Consider the following 15,848-nt stretch of genomic DNA (forward strand, 5'->3'; position numbering starts at 1 on the left):
GCAGCGACAAAGAAATGTTATTTGAAAGGAGGGGATTCAAAATTGTGGTACGATATGATAGCTCTGTGAAGGGGACTGCAGTATATCACAAAAGTTTTAACAGTAGTATTCTATGTGGATGGAATTGTAGCGGAAATGTTTTCCTTCCCTCGAACTTTCCCTAATGTTGTTAACGTGGTTTTCACATGGCTTGGAGGGTGGGGAGAGTAACAGTAAAGAACATTCTTTATGTTAAATTACAAATGTCAGAGTCACAATAAAAGTTCTTCAAATTCGTCTCGCAGTAAAGCAAACTTCGTTTTTCTGGTTCCAAGCTTGGACCAAGAGCGCACAAAGGCCCGCAGTCATGAGCCCAGGGCGGGTATCACTGGGCACCCGACGCTGCGCCCACAGCCGACCCCAGGACGCCCCCAAGGGCCCAGGGAAGAGACCCCCAGCGAGGGCGAGGCCGCCGCCCAGAGCTGCGGTGACCACTCCAAGGTCACCATCGAGCCCGCAGCCGCGGCTCGGCCCGGCCCAGTTCCCCCTACTCTGAGTCCGGGTCTTGCTCTCCGCCCCCACTTCTCGCCCCACGCGGAGCCACGACCCCACTGATCTGCGGCTCCGCCGCAGAGAATCCCCGCATTGCGTCGGGGGGGGGGGGGGGCAAAGGCCGCTAGACTCTGAGCTGGGCGCCTCCATCCCCGGCCCCGGGCCCGGGCCAAGCCCTCCGGGGGCTGCACCGTGGCGGAACCTAGACAGCGCCCGCTTCTTTTTTCGCCCTCTCAACCCAGCTTTTCCCGACTCCGGGAAGAACCGGGAAGAGAAGGCAGAGGGGCGCGCGGCGCCGCCGGATAAATACTGTGGCCCGGCCCCGCCCCCCGACCTCACGTCCGCCCGGCGGCAAGATGGCGGCGCTCGGGCCCTGCCACGCAGACTTCCGCCTGGCGCCGGGGCCGAGGGCCGGCTGCGGGCCGCGTCGGAGGTGAAGTCGGGGCGCGCGAGGTGCGGACCGCAGCCCGGGTGCGTCCCTCCTGCTTTCTGGCCGGGGGCCTGGGGAGAGCGAGCCAAGCGCTCTGGCCGGGGAGGTCCGAGGAGTCTCGCCACGTGGGAGGGGAGGAGCAGGGACGCTGCGGGAGGGACGCACTGACGGGGGGCGGGAGGCGACGTGGGTGCGGTTCTGCCCAGGGTCCGCGTGGCCACCCCCTCGAGTGACTCCGTGGCCCCTTTCCCCCCTCTCTTCCAGGCAAGATGTCGGAAGGAAACGCCGCGGGCGAGCCCAGCGCTCCGGGAGGGCCGCGACCCCTCCTCTCGGGGGCCCGGGGGCTTATCGGGCGGCGGCCGGCGCCTCCCCTCAGCCCGGGCCGCCTTCCCTCCATCCGCTCCAGGGACCTCACCCTCGGGGGAGTCAAGAAGGTACCCGACGGCACCTTTCAAAAGAAACCCGACTACCTTGAGTTCCAGGCCCCCGGGGTCCAAATAATGTTCATGGACTTTCATGGAGGGCCTACCGCGTGCCAGGCGTGGTGTTGGGCCCCACGAATCTCGTCCCCAGATGCCGCCTACAAATTCTGGGAGCCTGACCTACCTTTAAGTTTAGATACTGGGTACAAGATGTTGACATGGTTCTCGGAGATGGCTGAAGGGCAGAGAATCCTAATTAGTTTAAAAGCAACATGAGCAGTCTTTATTTACTTTTTGTGTGTGTTTTGGACACCATTAAAACCTATGTAAGCCTCGGTTTCATAATACATTTTGCCTGCAGATTTAGAGAGTTCTGAATTCGCTATGGATCCCGGTGTGCCAACCGCTGGTCTAGAGTATGGTGAATCCTAGGCATGGCATTAGAGGCTCTGTGTCTTCTCCTGTTATGTTGACGACTGTAGATGTAAAGGGTGGCCCTGAAAGGGGGTAGGGAATGACAGAAGCGTAACTCAGCCAGTTTTGAAAGGCTTAACTCTGCCTTGGGGAATTGTGGTGGCAGTCTAACCCTGTCTGCGGGTGCTGGCAGATCTGTCTTCCCTACTTGAGCCTTGCTGCTAGAGATCTTTGCCTATGATACTGACTGGTCTCTATAGCAGTTTGAAAACAGGAGATGAGACTAGATAAGTTACTTTGCTTTTAGAAGTCCGGAGGGCTCTCCTTTCAGAGGGCAGAAGCTGAGGCTGCTAGTTTAAATGGGTTTTGGTGCCCCTTTCTTCTGTGTGTAACTCCATTGCCACCATGACATGACGTTCCTCCTTTTCAAGCACATGTCTATCTCTGTAAATCTTTGGCAGCGGTGTGGAATGTGCAGAAGAGAGCCATGGTGGTCTTGGTCCATAGAAGATGCTTTTGGGAGTTTTTCTTTTCCTCTATACTTTGAGATCAGAACTTACCAAATCAGTGATTCCTGTATTTTACTTTCAGAAAACCTTCACCCCGAATATCATCAGTCGGAAGATCAAGGAGGAGTAAGTAGCCAGGTCTTCTGAATACTCACCCTTTATTTACTTGCTCTGAATTTGGGCCTTTGGGGAAATAACTAGGTATGTGCCTCAGAAATTTAAATTTGTGTATTTAGTTCTTATCACTAGTGATTTTCAACCTAGGCTACCAGATAATTCTAATGTGCAAGCTTTACAAAAATACTGATGCCTGGGAGTCCATCCCTATAAATTGTGATTTAACTTAGTTGCAATGAGACAAAGTGATTATCTTTTACAGCCAGAGTTGAGAACCACTAGTTTAGACAAAGGTGTATCATGTTTTCCCTTAAGTTCTTTTGCATCACAGCCTTCCTGCTTTCAGTCAATACCAAAAAATCCGCATTTGGGGACAGTCTCTATAATTCAACTTTTGCGTTATAGTTCTAATATGTATTCTCAAAGAAGAAGGTAAAGTAAAGCAAACTGAAAGGGATCTGCCCCATCAAGGAAGTGAAACAGGTGCTAGATTTAGGATTGGATTCTGCTTCTCATGATGTAGTTATTGGGGCATAAACTCTCCACTCAAGTGCAGTGGTGTGGGAGAGTAAAACCAGTTCTCTGAGGCAGGGTGACTGAGTGGTTTTCCTTAATCCATTCTCTTTTCCAGGCCCAAGGAAGAAGTAACCATCAAGAAGGAGAAGCGTGAAAGGGAGAGAGACCGACAGCGAGAGGGGCATGGCCGGGGCCGGGGCCGCCCAGAAGTGATCCAGTCCCACTCTATCTTTGAGCAGGGCCCAGCTGAAATGATGAAGAAAAAGGGTACAAAGCTGCCAGGGCTCTGGGAGGAAGGAATGGTGGATTTCAGTTCAGACTGTCCAAGAAAAGGGCAAGGGCAGAATTCCCCTGCTCCCAGTTTAGTTTTCCTTGCTGTTGGCCTCTTCCTTACCCCTGGTGAACTGGGTGATCTCCCATAGGGAACTGGGATAAGACAGTGGATGTGTCGGACATGGGGCCCTCTCATATCATCAACATCAAAAAAGAGAAGAGGGAGACGGATGAAGAAACAAAACAGATCTTGCGCATGCTGGAGAAGGATGATGTAGGTACCAGCAGGCTGGGGGGAGGGGCTTCTTTGTGGCTGTGAAAAAGGGCTTCCAGGGAGCCAGGGTCGCAGGAGGAAGAGCTCTCTGATGTCCTGGAAGCCTGGTAAGCAGCAGGAAGCTTCGGTTAGAAAGGGCTAAGATGGGGGCCAGCCCGGTGTGCAGCAGTTAAGTGCGTGCGCTTTGCTTTGGCAGCCCTAGGGTTCACAGGTTCGGATCCCAGGCGCACACCGATGCACCGCTTGTCAAGCCATGCTGTGGCAGCGTCACATATAAAGTAGAGGAAGATGGGCACAGATGTTAGCCCAGGGCCAATCTTCCTCGGCAAAAAGAGGAGGATTGGTATTAGATGTCAGCTCAGGGCTGATCTTCCTCACGCACAAAAAAAGGGCTAGGGTGGACTGCAATCCAGGTACATGTGCATGCTGGCCAGGCTGTGTGACCCTTTGACTCTTCTTTGGCAGTTCATTGATGACCCTGGGCTGAGGAATGATACTCGAAACATGCCTGTGCAGCTGCCCCTGGCTCACTCAGGGTGGCTTTTTAAGGAAGAGAATGAAGAAGCAGATGTTAAACCTTGGCTGGCTGGCCCCAAGGAAGAGGACATGGAGGTGGATGTGCCTGTTGTGAAAGGTACTTTGTGTCAGTTCACGTCTCATCTGCTTTTCTGCTCCCCCTCAGGAATCCCCCCCAGGAATGAGCCTCCCAGACTGCTGCCAGTAAGCAGGTCCTCTCCCATTCCAGCTCTAAAGTACATGACCTGAACAAAGATGCTAAATTCTCACTCTCAGAGGGTTTATGCTGACGTGGGTTGGTGGGCCTAGCCTCAGATATCCCTTTTTAGATAAGTCGCACAACTGGATCCCTCTTCATTACCATTGTTTCCCTCCAGCTTCCTGGCTGAGTGACAGTGGAGCAGACGGGGGCAAAGGGATGGGTACCGTGAGATGGCATGGAGGGTGGCTGCTTGATAGCCCTTCCATTTTGTATTACCTCGGGCAGTGAAAGAGGAGCCACGAGACGAGGAGGAGGAGGCCAAGATGAAGGCTCCTCCCAGAGCAACCAGAAAGACCCCAGGCCTCCCAAAGGACATATCTGTGGCAGAGCTGCTCAGGGAGCTGAGCCTCACCCAGGAGGAAGAGCTGCTGTTCCTCCAGCTGCCAGACACGCTCCCTGGCCAGCCACCTACTCAGGACATCAAGCCTATCAAGACAGAGGTGCAGAGTGAGGATGGACAGATGGTGGTTATAAAGCAGGAGAAAGACCGGGTATGCCCAGGAATGAGTTCTGTGAAAATGCAGGGGGACCAGGAAGGGAAGCAGTGCTCTGTAGGGGGAAGCAAACGTGTGCCACCCAAGCTGAAATGCAAAAATAATATGCATTTGTTCTTTATGCCCACAAGGATCTTGGGGTTTTGTATTTCAATGCAAGTATATGTGTGTTTACTTTTTACCATGAAGTATTTTGAACATATACAAATGAGAGGACATAAGCTCTCACGTACAGTCACCTAGCTGCAGCACTCATTGATATTTTGTCCATTTGTTTATTTGTTTGCTAAGAGTTTTGTTTTAACCAATGGCAGGCAGCCCTTCCTTTGTGAAAGGGCTCATTCATGAAGGATGGAGGAAATGGCTCCTTACCCAGTTTCTGTCCCCTGATTCTTCTCACAGGAAGCCAGGCTGGCAGAGAATGCTTGTACCCTGGCTGACCTGACAGAGGGTCAGGTTGGCAAGTTGCTCATCCGGAAGTCGGGAAAGGTACAGCTCCTTCTGGGCAAGGTGACTCTGGACGTGACAATGGGGACTGCCTGCTCTTTCCTGCAGGTGAGAGCCCCTAGGGTCAGGGCATAGGCTCTTAAAGATGTGGAGGAGTGTTGAAGAATCAGTGCTGAATGAGGGAGAAGAGTTCTTGGGATTATCACATTAGAATCACAGTACTGAGTGACGGGCTATGTGGTTTTGGTTCTCATCGCTGTCTCTGTCTATTGGCAGGAGCTGGTGTCTGTGGGCCTTGGAGACAGTAGGACGGGTGAGATGACAGTCCTGGGACATGTAAAGCACAAACTTGTATGTTCCCCCGATTTTGAATCCCTCTTGGATCACAAACACCGGTAAAATGAGCAGATGGAGGATGATGGTGACTGTGCCCACGGCTGCTGCCTGCTCCAGACGTTTTGTTCTCAAATTTGAGCGACCCAGAAGGGGCCTGTTTAGCCCACCCACTCCAGCCTTTGGCAGCCATTGTCCCAGTTATCCCTGCAGGGCCCACGTGGCTCCTCCCACAGCAGCTGTGAATGGCACATGACCTCCTCACGGCATGGATACTGCACGTCCTCGCTGCTGAGGGACTTGTCCCTTCTATTTATTTTTATATTTATGTCTTCTCTCTTCAACTGACTGCCTCCTCCCAGGTAGACAGAGGAGAGTCTGTGGACAAGTGCAGGCTCCTTCTCGTGGTGACCGTGCTGGTTCTCAGAGTAGGGAGTGTATGGATGGTCGCTGCTGCTTTTGCTCCCTCCTTCCTTCCAGGATGCAGTGTCTGAGACAGAGCAGGGGATTGTTGAGTCCCAGCTCCATCAGTTACTACCTGTGTGACCTTGGACAAACTACCTAACCTTTCTGAGCCTCATACTCCTCGTCTGACAAAAATGAGGATAGTACCTACCTCACAGGGTTGGTGTGAGGATTAAGTGGAATATTGTAGATGAAATCTCCTTGCACAAGGCTAGACATAGACAGTAGACGCTCAATAAATGTTAGTTTCCCTTCTTTTTGCCTGAGTCTGTTTTTAATCAAAACAGAGATTCCAAGAATCGCTCAGAAGAAGTGAATAGAGCTGCTTTGTCCCTGCCTTCTTACTCCACATCCCACCCTCTCAGGCCTGATGCTCTGAGCGTGCGGGTGCAGGCCCTTCCATGCCCTTTTTCTCCTGAACACTCTTAGCCAGGGGCTTCCTGTTCATTGCTGTGAGGCGCTAGCTGTAGGTTCCGTCAGAAGGGAAAGAGTCAGAGACTCTTCCCAGCACCCTACAGATGCCTGTGGGTGACACAGTGGTCCCAGGACTCACTCCCCCACCCTCACCCCTGCAATAAGCAGCAGTACTCTTCCAGCTCCCATTCACATATTTCTCCAAAGAAACCTGTGAGCACTCAGAGAGAATTATCAGCACACTAAGGCATATCCTGCTGAAAAACAACCCTTGGTAAGATTGAAATTAGAGAATTATTGAATAATGGCATCTGGCGCTTGACAGATGACCTCCCACTTCAAAAGCTTTGAATTTGAGGGGCCCACCTCTTCTGTCCTAGCATCATCAGGTTTGCTCTCTCAGCTTGGATCCCAGTCTCAACAGGACGCACTGGTGTTTTGGTTCACGGGTCTGTGATCTTCCTTTCATCGGGTCATCGCACTCTTGAACCTTTCAACATGTCTTCTCTAGAGGAGCAGCTTCTCTTCCCTCATCCCTTGTCCACAGGGCTGGGTTTTTCCCTGGTTCAGGGGGTAGATATCTTAGAGGTTGGGGAAAGCCTCTGCAGCAGTGTCTGCAGGCGTTAGATGCCAGTGTCACAGCTCCCTTTGCTGTGAGCTGAGCAAGCTGCCTCTGAACAGGGATGAACCACACAGGCTCAATAAGAATGCCTCCTCCTGACTTTTAGTGGTCCCAGAGGGTTTGGATGGGTACGCCTTCCTTTAGTCTTATCTTCTCTTTGTCCCGTGAGCCTGTTTTTTATTCATCACGGCTGGGGCTTTTCCTACACTGAGCTCCTCAAGCTGCCTAGCCGGTAGCTGTGAGGGGACATTGAATATTTAGTCACCACATTGCCCCTTCTGTAGCTAAGAGCTCACGTGAGCTCTGAGATAGTGTCCTGGTCTCCTTCCTCATTGCAGAGAACTGAGCAGAGAGGGTTCCCGGGAGACGTGTACTATGAAGTGCTGTTCGGTCTGAGGCTGAGCTTTGATGAGCCAACTGCTGTTTGTTCTTTCGGCTTCAGTGCTTTGTCTTCTTTTAAATAGCTGACGCACTGCCAGTTGGTCTCCATTGTAATCCTCTCTTTCTCTTCTGTTTCTTTGGTTCAAAAACACTCTTCTGCTTTTCTGGGCTAACTCAAAGTTCCTGCCTTGTTAGATGTTTGGTATTTTGCAGTCTTTAGTTCTTTGACTCTTCCAGGAAAGCTTTAGGCTCACCATTTCACCATTTCAAGTATCTTGGGGTTTGACTGTTAGACCCTGGGTCAAAGTCCCCATGAGCTGTCTCTATATCCCTGATACACAGGTTGGATGTCAACTATAAAAGTGGAAAAAAGACAAGGCAAGTCTGCTTTCTTCCCCGAGCCTCTGAAGCATACATTTCTACAACAAGTAAATGCAAATGATGGGAGTAAAAAGCCCAAAGCCAAATTCATATAGGAGTGCAAATGGATGCAAATTTATTACTACCTGCATCTGTGTGTGTCCTTTTTGTTAAGATAGTGAAATAGAGAACTATAGGCTTGTTCGTTCTTTTTTTTTTTTTTTTTTGGTGAGGAAGACTGGCTCTGAGCTAACATCCATTGCCAATCCTCTTCTTTTTGCTAAGGAAGATTAGCCCTGAGCTAACGTCTGTGCCCATTCCTCTGTTTTGTATGTGGGATGCCACCACAGCATGGCTTGATGAGTGGTGCATAGGTCCCTGCCCGGGATCCGAACCTGTGAACCCTGGGCTACTGAAGTAGAGCGAGTGAACTTTAACCACTATGCCGCCAGGCTGGCCCCCGAGCCTTGTTCATTTTTTAACTACAGAGTGTGGGCTTTAGAGTTAGGATTGGGTTTGAATCCAGCTCCACCAGTAACGTTGGGGAAAGTTACTTATCTTCCCTAAGCTTGGTTTTATTTATTTTCTGTAAAAATGAGGTAATAGTAGCTTTTAAATAGGATTGCTTTTAAGGCTACCTTTTTTTTTTTTATAATTTTATTTATTTATTTATTTTTTCTCCCAAAGCCCCAGTAGATAGTTGTATGTCATAGCTGCACATCCTTCTAGTTGCTGCATGTGGGACGCGGCCTCACCATGGCCAGAGAAGCGGTGCGTTGGTGCACACCCGGGATCCAAACCCCGGGCCGCCAGCAGTGGAGCGTGCGCACTTAACCACTAAGCCACGGGGCCGGCCCTAAATAGGATTGCTTTTAAATTAGAGTGGACATAAAGCATTTATTTGATGCCAGACAGAAAGTGTTTCTATCAGGATGTGATCAGCACAGGTAATAGGAAACTAGACTGACAGTGACATATGCAATAAGATGTTTAATTATCTCATGTAATGAGAAGTCTGGAGATAGATGGTTCCAGAGTTGGGTGGCAGCCAAAATGTCATCAAGATTTTCTTGGATCCATTTGTTCTGCCCTCCTCAGTGTTGCAAAGTGGCTGCTATAGCTCAGCATCGTTTCTTCAAATGACATTGTCCAAAGCCAAAGCAGGAAGCAAAGTAGACTGCAGTGAGGGAACTTTCTCTTCATGCTGCTCTTATCAGGGAGCAGTATCCTTCAGACTTGCCCTTGGGTCTCTTTGATTGGCCACGTACCCATCCTTGGACCGGGCACTGGCAGAGGGATGGGTGGACCACTTTGTACCCTGGCGCTGGGCATCCTGTTGCCTGAGACAGGGTTTTGTTAGTAGGGAAGAAGCAAGAATGACAGGTAGACAGTCCATAAAAAAGTACTGTCTATTGTAGTAAAATCATAAAGTATATCTAGGTAGAATTTTTTTCATGTTCAATTAGCTTTTATTCTACTAAATAAACCAGTTTTAACATTTTAGTGCACGTTCTTTCAGACTCCAAAATTGTGTATGTTATATATAATGACAAATATTATGCTGCTTTATCTCACTCAAAAGTATATACAGTTCTTCTGTGTTAATGAGCATCTTGTACTTCAGATACTTCTGAGCTAGCTGAAAGATAAAGACAGCATTCATTGGGCCGGCCCCGTGGCTTAGCAGTTAAGTGCGCGCGCTCCGCTGCTGTCGCCCCGGGTTCGGATCCTGGGCGCACACCGACGCACTGCTTCTCCGGCCGTGCTGAGGCTGCGTCCCATGTACAGCAACTAGAAGGATGTGCAACTATGACATACAACTATCTACTGGGGCTTTGGGGGGAAAAATAAGTAAATAAAGTTTAAAAAAAAAAAAAAAAGACAGCATTTATTAATCCTTCCAGACCTACTCACGTGATCCAATTGAATTGATGACTCAATGCTTGGTTCTTTAAAGGAAGAGACGCTTATTTCTTAGATATAGTACACATTGGAAAAAGTAGCATTCACTACCTATTCATCCTGTGCTCACACTCCCATCCTAGTGCAGGATGCTTTCACAGGTGGAGCATTTCCCCTCTTGAGATGGCTGTGGCTAGTGACAGATGTGATGTTAACTGCTCCTTTTGGACTGGTTCAACTGCCGAAGTTCTAGTGATGGAGGGTAGGGATTGGAGTGGGGTTGGGTCTCAGGTATCATCTGAAAAAATGGAGATAGAATGCCACCTCTAGTAACTCCTCTGTGTAGCCAACTTCTGACTCAACTCTTCTGAAGCATTTCTTCTGTTCCCTTCCATTGGAACAGTCACTGGTCCAGCTCCCCAAAAGCTAAGGCAGGTGGGTAGACTTTCTTCTATTTGGCTCATTTATACTTAAGACCCAGTTAGTCAGAAAAGATGCAGTCTTGATCATCATTGGCCTGACAACTTTATCTTGAGTATTTTTTCAGAGTTCAGTGGAAAAACAGAAACCATTCTAGGTATTCTAAGCAAAAAATTTAATACAGGAAAATAAGTGTTTATAGACTTCATTGGAAGCTGGAGGAGCGAGCCTAGGTTGAGCCTCCAGGATTCAGAACGCCAGAGCACTGATGCACCAGGGGAGCTACAGCCCCTACCGTAATCAGGAAGGTGGAGAATCAGGATAGAGCTGTGGAGTTCCAGAACACACTGCGGAGCGGCAACCCGGGATCAGGAAATCGCCACAATTTCAACTGCCCCTGGAGAACCACAGAGCTAAAGATTGAACCCTGGAACACCTGAGAACCCCACACAGACTGAGTGCTTACTATGTGCTAGGCACAGTTCCAGTTTAGGATGCATCAGTGACAAGACAAGGGTCTCTGTCCTGTTGGAACTTTGACTCTAGTGAGGGAGACAGACAAGAAGCCTAAGTAAGTAAGTTACATAGTGTTGAGATGGTGACAAGTGCTTCGGAATTTTTTTAAAAGGGTAAGGGGAGTCTTTGGGTGGTAGTGGGCATGTCGCAGTAAGTAGGGTAGGCCTTGTTGAGAAAATATCATTTGAGGACGTGAACCTGCAGGATCAGTAGTCAGTGAGGACAGCTAGAATCAGAAACAGCTAGGCGACTGGCTGGAGCTGAAGCAGTAGAAGAGGTCTGGGGATGGGCAGTCCCCCACATGTAGGTAGGGTTTTTAGGCCGTTGTAAGGACTTTGGCTTTATTCTAAGTGAAATGATTAGCTGTTGCAAATGTTACTTAGGTTTTAAAAGGCTCGCTTTAGCTGCTATGTTGAGGCAAGGGTAGAAGCAGAGGCATCAGTTTGGAGGCTGCTACAGTAATCCAGGCAACAGATGGCAGTGGTATGGACCAGGGTGGTCATGGTGGAGGTGTTGGGACGTGCTTGGATTCTAGATACTTATTTTGAATGTAGAGCTAGCTTGGTCTGTAGATAGAGTAGATGTGGGGTGTGAGAGAGAGAAGAATCGAGTTGACTCCACAGCTTTGGCAGCAGAAAACAGCCAGAGTGGTGAGAAGATAGCCTGTACCTCCACCTTTCAAATCGCAATTGGCAAAACACAATTCAGATCAGAACCCTAGCACAAGAGGTTTTGGAAAATGTAATATTCCCTTTCTAGCCCCAGTGATCCAAGCTGGCACTTTCAAAGTGGTGGGTGATGAGTGCCGGTCAACCACGTTCACCACAGTTGGCTTAAGGATCCAGAATTTGAATGTAAAGCTTTCTGTGACTGTGTCATGCTGCCAATACAAAGTTCTCTCTGATTCATTCCCTTCTGACAGTATATTCCAAATGAAAATACACTCAATACCTAAAACTAACCATACTCAGTATGACTCGCAAATGTTTCCCCAGGGCAACATAATCGTAGGAATTCTTTTGGAAATGTCTCTTGTACTTTACAATATAACATTAATGGCTATAGTAGAATCCATCTTTGGACTATCAAAAGTCACCCAAACAATCCCTGATTCCTGGATGTTTTAGTTTTTCCAATTTTTCACTATTTAAAAAAATGTTGTGATCAACAATCTTGTGGTTAAATTGTTGCTGATATCCTCAATTATTTCCTTGGGATTCTTTATTAAAAATGGCATTGCTTGGGGCCAGCCCAGTGGTGTAGCAGTTAAGTTTGAGCATTCTGCTTCTGCCGCCCAGGGTTTGCCGGTTTGGATCCTGGGCACTTACCTACTCACTGCTCATCAACCCATGCTGACGCAGCATCCCACATAGAAGAGCTACAGCTCTACAGCTCTGATACACAACAATGTACTGGGGTTTTGGGGAGAAAAAAGAGGAAGATTGGCAACAGAGGTTAGCATAGGGCCAACCTTCCTCAAAAACAAGTAAAAAAAAAAATGGCCTTGCGGAATCAAATTCCATGACATTTTTAAGGCTTTTGGTAGACACTGCCTCCAGATGCTTGCACCTGTTCACATGCCCGTCAACAGTGTGTAAGAATTACTCATGCATTTGTAAAGGTAAATGTACCAAGGTCCTGTTTTTTTTCTTTTTATGAGGAAGACCAGCCCTGAGCTTACATCTGTTGCCAATCCTCCTCCTTTTTTTTTTTTTTTTCCCCTTTTTTCTCCCCAAAGCCCCAGTAGACAGTTGTATGTCATAGGTGCACATCCTGCTAGTTGCTGTATGTGGGATGCCGCCTCAGCATGGCCCGACAAGCAGTGCGTCGGTGTGCGTCTGGGATCCGAACCCGGGCCGCCAGTAGTGGAGCACGCACACTTAACCGCTAAGCCACGGGGCTGGCTCCCAGGGTTCTGTTTTCAAACTACATAAATGTAAAAAGATGCTGAGTAGGAGCCCTGACCTACTCAGCTGACCCTCTGGATAGATAATTAGCTTTCTCTCTCTTCCCTCCATCAAACGTCAGAGGGTTGGCGTGCGAAGAACACACTGCTCCCGCGGCTGGGTTACATGCTTTCCAGATGTCAGTTGTGGTTTTCCCGAGCTTGCAGTTGTGTTCACTGTTGTAATTACGTAATTCAATTAAACATCGTAGAAACTAATAAAATATGATCTAAAAGAAAGTGTTTTTGATGAAAATAAGGTAAATACATTATTTAATTGAATATTATATAAACTGATGACATATAAGTGCTAGAAAGTTCTTATTTCTATGGAAACTAAGGTAAATGCTTTGGAAAGACTTAATAAAGGTGTCACTAAAAATGCTGTTGAATTAAGTTTAGGCAAGATAAGTGTAAAGCTGGGGAACATGGTAAACATCCAGGGTAATTCTGCACTCATTGCATCACTGGTTTTCTGATGCTCTGACTTCTCATCTGCCTTTGAAGAAACCAAAACTGGTGATCTTAGCAGTGCGTTAGGGTGTGTGTGGTTTCTGTGGAATGCTGATCGGTGGATCCATACTCAAAGAAAAGGACCTGTCCCTCTGCCGAAAGATTAGTGGACAAGTGTCCATTTATAAATATTAAGTTAAAATAAAAATAGTTAAAATAGATATGTTTCTTTTATTAAAAATTTTCCCCAAAATATCAGTTAAGATTAAATTCAGCTATAAAAAATAGAGCCCCAAAATAGCAGTGGCTTAAACAAATAGAATTTTATTTGTCTCTTGTAAAATCTAAAGATGCACAGTCTGAGCCAGTGTGGCAGCTGTGCTCCACAAAGACCCAAGGGTCTTGGGTTCTTTCCAGCTTATCTTCCCATGGTGTCTAGGGTGTGGCCCTCATCCTCCAGTTCTGAGTTGAAGACCAGAGCTCCAATCATTGCATCCCACCCCACGCAGCCAGGTGAATGAAAGGTTCATTCATCTGAGCACGATCCCCCACCCCTTAGCAAATGACAAGGTGTGTATCATCTCCTTTAAGGAAGGTTCCTGGGAGCTGTCCCATAACATTTATGATTACATACCATTGTCCAGAAAGTAGTGACGTAGTCACCTCTGGCCTCGAAGGAGGCTGAGAAATGTGGTCTTTATCTTTTTTTTTCTTTCTTTTCTGAGGAAGATTCACCCTGAGCTAACATCTGTGCCAGTCTTCCTCTATTTTATACGTGGGTCGCTGCCAAAGCATGGCCGCCAACCAGTGCTATAGATCTGAGCCCAGAAACCGAACCCGGCCTGCAGAAGCGGATTGCGCCTAACTTAACCAGTAGGCCTTCGGGCCCCTCCGGTCTTTTTCTTGAATAAGCTTGTACCCTCCTAAAAGTCAAGGTTCGTTATCGTGGAAGAAGGAAACAGTGGATTCTGAGGAACAACCAGCAGCCTCTGTCACATATACTTAACTTACTTTAAGAATAACTGAACAGCTGCTGGTCCCAATCGTGACAGAAAAGAGCTTCCAATATACTTCACTTACATAAGCAAACCCTCAACTGCAAGCGTAGATATCGTGTCTGTTGTTATAACCACTTCCTTGCATACATTCGAGGTGCCCTTGCCCCTCTCTCCTGTCTTACTCATCAGGCAAAAACCCCACTTTGGGTGAATCTGAATCTCTGCCTACTCTGCATCTGTCCTGAGGGCTTATACTGGGCTGAAGAAACACCCACACCCCAGCTGAATGGGCTCACTTTAAGACCAATAACCTACGTTTTCCTTGTCCATTTACTCTCCCCACTCCCCAGTGTACTAACACCTTTTCCTATGTTCTCAAATCTCCAACACCTCTCCCCTTCTCACTCTCAGCTGATGGCCCTGCTTCTTATTGCATTAAGAAAATAGAAGCATCAGAGACAACTCCACATGTTCCCACTGCTGCATCTACTGGTCTATTTGCATCTGTCTCCAGGCGCACAGTCTTGCCTCCTGTGCCTCCTATGAACAAATTGTCTGCGCTCCTCCCTGAGACCAGACCCTTCACTGGGGCCATAGATTTCATCCCCTCTTATCTATTCAAAGGATGTTGCTCCAGCATCACCCGCCCCTCCACACACACACACACAGGTCAATTTCCCCCTCTATTAGACCAGTCTCACAGGATACAAATAGGCTCTTATGGATCCATCTTGAAAACAATGAATTTTCCTTCAAGGTTGTATTGGCCTCCAGTTATCACCTCTTTTCTCTGCTTCCTTTTGCAGCAAAACTTCTTGAAAGAGTTGTCTTTGTGTCTCCACCTCCTCTCATCTGTTCTCTCTTGAACCCATTCCAATCAGCTTTTCACTATTCCACCCAATAGCTCTTCTCAAGGTCACCAGTGACGTCTTTACCAAATTCAGTAGTAAATTTGCAGTTCTTATTTTACTGAATCTTTATCACAATTGACGCATTTGATCACTCCTTCCTTCCTGAAATACCTTCTTTTCTTGGCTTCAGGGTTGCTGTCCTAACTGTCCCTTCTTGTCTCACTGGATGTACCCCTCATCTCCTTTGTACATGGGATGTACATCCGCATCTCCCCAACTCTAAACATGGGAGAGCCCAGGGCTCAGGCCTTAGTGTTTCTCTTACCTGTCTACTCTCATTCCTTCAGCAATTTCACCCAGAATCATGGCTTTAAACTCGCTATGTCTATGACTCCCAGTTTATTATCTCTAGTCTGGACCTCTCTCCTGTCTCCCAGCCTTATATGCAACTACCTATTCTCCTGTCTCTTCTTGTATGTCTAGTAGGCAACTCAACCCTAAGTACCAATTCCTGGGAAATACAGGGACCAAGAAACATGTTAAAATAGTCTATGAAAGTCCAGTCAGCAAAATCTTGATGGTGTCTACAGGACAAATGACCCAGTTTCTTCAACACACAAATTGTAAGGGGGAAAAAAGGGAAGAATGAAGGAGGAACCTGAGGATTAAAAGAGATTTAAGAGATAATGTCAGTCAGTGGCAATGTGTGGACCTTATTTGGATACTGATTCTGAGAAGTGCAAAAAACTCAGCATGAAGACTCCATTCAAACTCCTGCACCAAGAGTCTTCACCACATTTTAAAGTAGCTTCTAGCAGCTTAAGGCCACGTCCTTGGAACAACCCAGCACCTTTTGAGTTCCTGTTTTGAAAAGCTCAGAGCTGTCAAAAAAATTTGCTGTTTGTTCTAGCTAACACCTGACGTAGGCCCCTGACCTCCCTTTCTTAGAGCATTTACTGAAAAAGGGCTTATAAATGTGAATC

General features: G+C 47.7%; 1 protein-coding gene across 2 annotated transcripts; it reads left to right on the top strand.

The window, feature by feature from the left end:
- The first annotated feature begins 867 nt into the window (after window positions 1-867).
- On the top strand, window positions 868-6,258 carry POLR3D (RNA polymerase III subunit D). 2 transcript variants are annotated; one of them, XM_087437282.1, is made up of 9 exons: window positions 868-1,002; window positions 1,226-1,395; window positions 2,389-2,432; window positions 3,055-3,206; window positions 3,362-3,486; window positions 3,952-4,120; window positions 4,490-4,755; window positions 5,161-5,313; window positions 5,482-6,258. In XM_087437282.1, exons 2-9 carry the CDS (start codon window positions 1,231-1,233, stop codon window positions 5,602-5,604), a joined length of 1,197 nt encoding a protein of 398 aa, XP_087293408.1. In that variant the 5' UTR covers window positions 868-1,002; window positions 1,226-1,230; the 3' UTR covers window positions 5,605-6,258. The 2 variants fall into 2 exon arrangements, with proteins under 2 accessions (XP_087293408.1, XP_087293409.1); XM_087437283.1 differs by having other exon boundaries at window positions 887-984.
- The last annotated feature ends 9,590 nt before the right edge of the window (window positions 6,259-15,848 follow it).

This window comes from Ceratotherium simum, chromosome 12 (genome assembly GCF_057802395.1).
Source record: "Ceratotherium simum simum isolate JZ-2026a chromosome 12, ASM5780239v1, whole genome shotgun sequence".
NCBI classification, from domain to species: Eukaryota; Metazoa; Chordata; class Mammalia; order Perissodactyla; family Rhinocerotidae; genus Ceratotherium; species Ceratotherium simum.

Coding starts and splice junctions, on each gene's coding strand:
- POLR3D (XM_087437282.1), top strand. CDS start 1,231: ATGTCGGAAGGAAACGCCGCGGGCGAGCCCAGCGCTCCGGGAGGGCCG. Junction 1,396..2,388: donor CCCTCGGGGGAGTCAAGAAG/GTACCCGACGGC, acceptor TTTTACTTTCAG/AAAACCTTCACCCCGAATAT. Junction 5,314..5,481: donor CTGCCTGCTCTTTCCTGCAG/GTGAGAGCCCCT, acceptor GTCTATTGGCAG/GAGCTGGTGTCTGTGGGCCT.